Below are 7,443 nucleotides of genomic sequence, written 5' to 3'. Positions count from 1 at the left end.
CTATTTTTTGGTTGCAGCCGTCATTGTTGTTTGGCGGGTCCGGGCTGGGGATTCGAACCCGCCACCTTAGGTGTACGTGGCTGGCGCCTTAGCTGGTTGAGCTATAGGCACCGAGCCCAGAGTTTTATATTTTACAGTTAAGCCCATTCTGAGTTATTAATAATTTTTGTTTAAGTTGTGAGCTGGTTTTCTTTTTTGACTTCACTTGTCCACCAGTCCCAGCACCATCTGTTGGAAAGGTTGTGTCTCCTCACTGGATTGCTTTCGAGGCTTTCATTCTGTAGACAAACCAGCAAGTGGCTATAGTTCTAGATTGACAGTTAAAAACAATTTCCTTCCTTCACAGATGTTATTTCTTTGTCTTCTGGCCTACAGGGTGTCTCCAGTCTTTATGTTCTGTGCCAGTTACCAGTGTCTTGCCTGTCAGCTCTATGCCCTGATACCCCTTCTTTGTCCTGCCTTGTGATCCTGGAGCTGGGCCCTCCATGCTATTTCTCCTTGGCTAGTTGGTGCGATGTTAAGCCCTATCCCTAGAGGGAGCTGAAGGGGCACCACCTTAGGAGGAAGGGGTCTGCAATTCCTGATTCTAGTGTGGCTGCCAGAGCCTGGGTACACTCAGTGACACCCTCTAAGAGTTTAGCAGCACCCAGTGGCTGGCTTCCCAATGAATCTCTGAAACACCTCAAAGGGGATAATTCCTGGCAGGTTTTTGGGCCCCCATCTAGCCCCCAGTGAGTCTGCCTCCCTCATGTCTGAGTGGTGGCTTCAACTAAGTCCTGCTTAGCCCCAGCAGGAGGTCTCCTGTTGGCTGGCCTGGCCTCCTGCACCTCAGCCCATGTGCCACCACGTGGCACCTCAGTCCATGTGCCACCATGTGGCACCTCACAGCCACACTCCATCATGCCACAGTGGATTGTGAGAGGCAGTGCTTCTGTGGGCTTGTTGCCTTAGTCCTGGTGGGGCTGCCCTGGACCTCAGCAGCCGCTGTCTTGGAAGCACCTTTGTACTTTACTGGAAACCCTCTGTTATTATTCAATCATTCTTTATGTTAAATATTTCCTCTTCAAATTATTTGTGACTGATAACACTTATTTTTGCCTACTGTACATAATGTGTCTGTTTTCTCTGGCTGCTTTTAAGATTTTTCTCTTTGTCTCAGCACCTGTGGCTCAAGTGGCTAAGGTGCCAGCCACATACACCTAAGGTGGTGGGTTCGAATCCAGCCCGGGCCTGCCAAACAACGATAGCTGCAACCAAAAATAGCTGGGTGTCGTGGCAGGTGCCTGTGGTCCAAGCTACTTGGGAGGCTGAGGCAGGAGACTCGCTTGAGCCCAGGAGTTAGAGGTTGCTGTGAGCTGTGATGTCACGGTACTCTACCCAGGGTGACAGCTTGAGGCTCTGTCTCAAAAAAAAAAAATAAATAAAGACTTTTCTCTTTGTAAACTTTTCTGCAGTTTAAGGGATACACTATGTATGGGGAGGGGGCGTCACCTTGCTTAGGTTTGTTGAGATTTTTGGATGTACCATGCTTATGAAATTTGGAAGTGCTCCAGCTGTTCACACACTCAGCCCTTCCCTGCCGTCTGCAACTCCAGTTACTCACATAGACTGTCTCATTTGGGCTCCCAGGCCCAGAGATCTTTGCTTATCTTCTTTGGGCATTTTTTCTGTTTGTGTTTTATTTTGGGCAGATTGTATTTCTGCATCTTCAGGTTCATGTCTTTTGTCTAAGCTGTGATTAAGTCAAGGCTGAGCATTTTACATATGAGCCATGGTAGTTTTCATCTCTACAGGTTTGATATTCGTTTTTAAAAAATTTTTTTACATTTCTCTTCTAGTCACCATCATGCTTTAAAAAAAATCCTTGAGCATTTTGAGCTGTTTAAAACAATGGTTTCTTTTTTATTGTCTCTGTCATTTGTAGGTCTGTTCTGTCAACCTCAGGGGTCCCCAACTTACAATGGCTCAGTTATGACCTTCTGACTTTCAGTGCATTTGTTGGGACACAGCCTCATCCTAAATCAGCAAGTATCTGTAGTTTGTTTTCTGTTTATGGGAAGTGTATTTTTGGCTACTGAATTTCTGATAAATTTCTTTCTTTCTTTTTTTTATTTCAGTTTTTGGCCAGGGCTGCGTTTGAACCCACCACCTCCGGCATATGGGGCCAGTGCCCTACTCCTTTGAGCCACAGGCGCTGCCCACAAATTTCTTTTTATTGCTTTGAGACAGAGTCTCAGTTTGTTGTGCAGGCTGGAGTGCTGTGGTGTGATCATAGGTCTCTGCAGCCTCGAGTTGCTGGCTCAAGTTACCCTCCTGCCTCAGCCTTCTGAGTAGTAGCTGAGACCACAGGTGCCACTGCTATGTCTGGCTTTTTATTTATTTATTTATTTATTTTCCAGTTTTTGGCCAGGACTGGGTTTGAACCCGCCACCTCTGGCCTATGGGGCCAGCGCCCTACTCCTTTGAGCCACAGGCACCACCTTTTTTTTTTTTTTTTTGTAGTGCTGTCTTGCTGTGTTGCGTAGGCTGTTCTCCCTGGGCTCAAGCAATCTTCCTGCCTAGGCCTCCCAAAGTCCTAGGAGCACAGGTGTGAACCACTGTGCCAGCCTGTCTAGTAGGTTTTGGCTGGGTGCCTGTCACTGTGATGTCTTCACTGTTGAGTGCTGAGTTTAACTGTATTCCTAAAGTCCACTTGAGGATTAGTTTGATCTTTCTCAGGTTTGTTTTCACTTGTGTTGGGGTAGGTCTGCAGCAGCCTCTCCTGAGGGTGATTTACTCCTATGTCTATGGCGTGGACTCCCCAGAGTCCTGGTGAGTGCCCTGTGTGTTCAGTGAGGTCGTTCCACACTGGCCAGAGGGAACGAGAGGGATTCCTGGACCTTTGCACAGGCTGGGAATCATCTGTCTTAACCATCTGGGAATTGTTCTTTCCTCAAAAGTTAGTTCCTCTTTTTGGCATCATGTGTAGGTTGGTCTTCAGCCAAGACACAAGAGGACCCCATGTATACTTCCCTCTACCTGTGCACACTCCTCCTTCAGGTGCCAAATTCCGGCTGCCTTGCCCTCTATACCTGATACGTTTAAATATAAACAAACTGGCACCGCTTTTAATCAGACTGATCTAACTTACACACAGAAAACCCTGGATCCAGCCTCCAAGACTTAAGCAACCCCCCCCCCCAAAAAAAACCTGTGGAAAGGTCTATGCATGTCAGAAGTGGGGGCTGCTCCTTCTGGGGGTCCATATAAATACCTGCCTTTATCTGTCAGGTTGAGAACAGAAAAAGCAGTGGATTTTTGGTTAATTGGTGCTGCCGTCTACAGCTGTAAGCGTCTTGGTTGTGTGACGGGGGAGATGTGGTGGTGGAGGTCCTGCTGATTGGCTCCTAACTCTCGGCAAACTTAGGGTTCATGACTGTCGTGGTGGCACTCTTGAAAAGGGGGTTATCCTGGTGAGAAAGGCAAACATGGGCTTGTTGGTGGGAGGTTTCAGAGCAGGCTCCTTCTCCCCGAGGCCACTGGGTCAAGGTGGAAGCTGTTGTTTCCAGGTAGAGCCGGAGTGGGGCGGCCAACCTGCTTCCCGTTGCTGTGGCCAGACTCACTCATGGCAGTGTCACATGGACAAGCTGCTGGGGAAGGCCAGTGTTTGGCCACACATAGATGACCACACCCGGGGAGCAAGCGGTCGGAGCCTGGGTGGTGCCCCCTCCATGCAGGACCCCCAAGCACAGCCACTTACGTTGTTCCACTGGGACTTGAGTTTCTCCTTGAAAGTCCTTATGCTTTTGGAGGTCACTCAAGTGGGGCAGGGCCTTCCAGATGACCAGCAGCAGGACACCGATGAACACAACCATCCCCACGATGATCCCTACAATGATCCCTACCACGGCGGCCACACAATCTAAGGAGGAAGCACACACACCAGAGCGTCAGTTCCTCCCTCTCTCACCAGCCCATGTGTGCTGTTGGGTCTGTGGTCACTGCTCAGCATTTAGTTGGACAGAGGGTCCCACTGCCTGGGTCACTGTCCACCACCACCCTGTGTGTTGGTGAGAACCTAGCCCTGCCCCCTCTGGAAACAAGGCCAACCAAGCCCTGTGGTTCCATCTGACACAGAGAAGAAAGGATGCCCAGGTCACCAGCCAACCAGGGCAGAGTATTCATATTTGGGTAGGAAACAGTGCCTGAGGGACCCCTGCCCTCTTCCCACAGAAGTTAGGAGCGGGACTTGAAGGGTGTCTGCTTAAGTTTGCCCCTGGTGACCAATGGCAGGAGGCAGAGCTCTGCACCGGGGCAGGTGAGGCTACCCACTTGCCTCCCTGAGTTCTGTTTTGGGGAGGGAGTTTTTGGGAGAGATGCTCCCAGGTCTCAGTCAGCTAGAGTCCTGGTGGGCTGGATATGGTTTCTTACACCTGTAGCCCCAGCTAATTGGGAGGCTGAAGTAGGAGGATCAGGTGAGGCTGGGAGGTCAAAGTCACAGTGAGCTATGAGCACATCTGTGAATAGCCCCTGGCTCCCAGCCTGGGCTACATCACGAGGCCTCTTTAAAAAGAGGCCCACCTCAGCCTCTCCAGGGCTGGGATCTGAGCACCAGTGGGGGATGTTACCAGTCCTGGGACCCTGGGACCTATGCGTAGTGGAATGGCACTGTCTCAGCCCCCATTCTGGGGCAAGTGAGGAAAGGAGGGGACGTGGGGTCAGTGGCAGGAGGACACTCCAGCAGGCTGGGCCTGCCTGGGCCCTGGGAGGGAGACGCTCCACCTGTAGCATCCTCAAGTCTGCCAGGCCCCTGCCCTGGGCTGGAGGCTGCAGCCTCACCTCGTGTTTTCTCCACGTGGATGTGGTACTGTTCCCACCCGTCGAGCTGCTTCATTGTGTAGGTCATCCAGCAGCCCTCCGATTCCTGCTCCTTGCACCTTCTCCAGCTCAGGGGCTCCTTCTGCAGCTGTAGCCCCCTGCACGCTGCGCTGCAGTTCTTCTCGAAGGGGCCCTTGTTGAACTGCAGGCCCTCTGCACAGAAGCTGCGGGGGGTGGGGGGAATGCCATCGCGTTAGAGGTTGCTCAGGTGGGGCGCTGGGGTGCCTATGGGGTACGAGCGAGGTGGGGACGGTGGGGTGGAGGGCCCTGAGGGGCCCGAGCCCTGAACGCTCACATGTAGTTGCGGCAGAAGTTGCAGCCCTGGCACTCCTGGCACAGTGGCGGCTGGTAGCCCGGGTAGCACTCGCACGCGTTGCAGCGGCACCGGCCCCGGCCACTGCACTCCTTGCCCCACTGGTTAAGGCAGCCCTCAGTGGAACTCTGACACTGGCAGGCCGAGCCCTCGTAGCCGGTCTGGCAGCTGCACGTGCCACAGAAGCAGAGCCCCCTCTCTGGAAGGCAGTGGTGGGAAGCTCACCCCTGCCCCCTTGCCTGTCTGCACCCCGCCCACAGTCCCCACACACCCAGCCGCCTCCCCACACAGTGGACTAAAGTGCTGAGACACGTCCCCCCCGCCCCCAGCCTCCTGGTCCGTCCGGCCTCCACTTGCCCCTTTGCCCGTGGGACCCCGGGTGGGGCCTCCACATGCCCCCCTGCCCGTGGGACCCCGGGTGGGCTAGGACCATCGCCTTCTGGGGCCCTCCCTACCAGTCTCAGGGACGTAGATACGGAGGCAGGGCAGGCGGAGGGTCGCCCGAGGTCCTGCCGCCGAGCAGCTGAGCTAGTCCGGTAAGGTCTGCCTATCTGCCTGTCGCGTCCCCTCTTTCTGTTCCCATTCGCTCCCCGGGTGCACAGCGACAAGCCCCGCCCCCATCAGGTGCGAGCAGAAAAGGACCGCGGCTGCTCCGCCTCCCGGCCACGCCCCCGTCGGGCGGGACGCGCGCGCTCACTCGGGCCTCCGCAGACTTGGCCGTCGTAGCGCTCGCAGTTGAAGTTGTCGCACTCGCAGTACCGCCCATAGATCTGCTTGTTGGGGGCGTCGCTGGTGTGGCACACGCACTGCCCGCAGATGCAGTCGCCCAGCCCCGAGCAGACGATGGAGCTGTTGTCCTTCCGGCAGCTTCCTTCCAGCTCCTGGCTGCTCCGGCCCTGCGTCTGGCACTCACAGCTTTTCCCGATGTAGCCATCGTCGCACCTGGGGGTGGCAGGGGTCTGAGCTCTACCCACAGCGCTGACCTAGGACAGCCGCCCCACTCTTTGGGGGCCCCCGGCCTTGGAGAGCACTTGCTGTGGCGCGGGGCTCCTGCTCTTTGCTCAAACGCCTGCTGGGCACATACTGTGCCCCATAAGCGTGTGGGGAGAGCCGTGCTCCCTCCAAGGACATCCGGAGAGGGAAGCAGACGCGTGACCTTGGCCATGACAGCAGAGGCTGTGTCCTGGGCCCTGAAGGCAGGCCATCCAGGCACGCGGGCATTCCAAGGGCACCAGGGTCTGCTCTCTTGTGCCCCAGGGTCTAGGTGGCCGGTGGGGACTTGGCACTGCCCTCTGCCACAGCTCCACCCTCACTCCTGCCTGAGGCTGCCTGCGTTTAAGTGCTGCCCAGGCAGGTTTCCGGAGGGTTCAGGGACAAGGTGTCTAGTCAGACAAGGACAACAGTCCCCAAGCCACTGGCACGCAGGTGCCTTGTGTACTCCCAGGCAGCCAAAGAGATGACCCTCACAGGCTGTCCTGCACCCCAGGGGAGGAGACCAGGGCACACTATCTCAGTGACCTGTAACTGAGCCCCACTGCCAGCGGCTTCAGTTCCAACTAAATTATCCTCATTCTCCCTTGAGGACGCTACCTGAGAGCTGCACACCAGGACAGCAGGCAGAGGGCCACTGAGGAGGGCACAGGGACAGACACAGAGACTACCATGTTCTGAGCTGCAGGAGGCACAGGGGGGTCATGGGGCCCGAGGGACAGGCAGTGCACCTTGATGAGGGTGTGGGTGGGCAGGGCAGCCATGAGTGGAAGGTGGTCAGGGCCCAGGGCATGTGCCTGGGTTGCCAGGTGGCAGGTGGGCTGTGGCTCTGGGCTCCTGAGAAAATGGGCACAGGGGAATGAGGACATTGGAAATGGCAGTCCAGCCCGGGGCAGGCAGCAGGCAAGGACTGGAGTGGACAGTTGTGTGAAGAGGACATCCTGGGGGCCTGTTCTCTGTGCTGCTGGCCTGTCTGGTGAAAAGCTCCCTGCTGGGCACACCTGTGCCCACCCTTTGGCCTGAGGCAGGGCACCCACACCTGACTGCACCTGAGCCTCGGGGTATGAGCACATCCAGGGTGGACTGTGGGGCCCTACCTGCCTCAGATGCATTCTGGCCATGGTATGCCCCAGGGCTGCTGGCCTGATGGCTGTAGGTCCCCAAGGTCAGAGAGAGATAAGCCCACAAGTGAGGGCCTAGTTACAGAAAGGGACAAGTGAGGCTGGGTACGGAAAGTCACCTGCCTCAGGTATATACAATGGGGCTCCCTACACCCCTGAGAT

General features: G+C 55.4%; 1 protein-coding gene across 1 annotated transcript in view; it reads right to left on the bottom strand.

Moving 5' to 3' along the window:
* Window positions 1-3,251: 3,251 nt before the first annotated feature.
* Window positions 3,252-7,443, bottom strand: part of LOC100965552 (integrin beta-2-like) — an 18,259-nt gene continuing 14,067 nt past the window's right edge. The window contains 6 exon segments of the mRNA XM_023518108.1: window positions 3,252-3,449; window positions 3,740-3,770; window positions 3,772-3,901; window positions 4,819-5,021; window positions 5,153-5,369; window positions 5,868-6,153. Coding sequence (XP_023373876.1) covers window positions 3,387-3,449; window positions 3,740-3,770; window positions 3,772-3,901; window positions 4,819-5,021; window positions 5,153-5,369; window positions 5,868-6,153 — 930 coding nt within the window. The 3' untranslated portion in view covers window positions 3,252-3,386.

This window comes from Otolemur garnettii, unplaced genomic scaffold (assembly GCF_000181295.1).
Source record: "Otolemur garnettii isolate 467f Iridium unplaced genomic scaffold, OtoGar3 scaffold00128, whole genome shotgun sequence".
NCBI lineage: Eukaryota > Metazoa > Chordata > Mammalia > Primates > Galagidae > Otolemur > Otolemur garnettii.
This window is presented reverse-complemented; position numbering and strand designations above follow the sequence as displayed.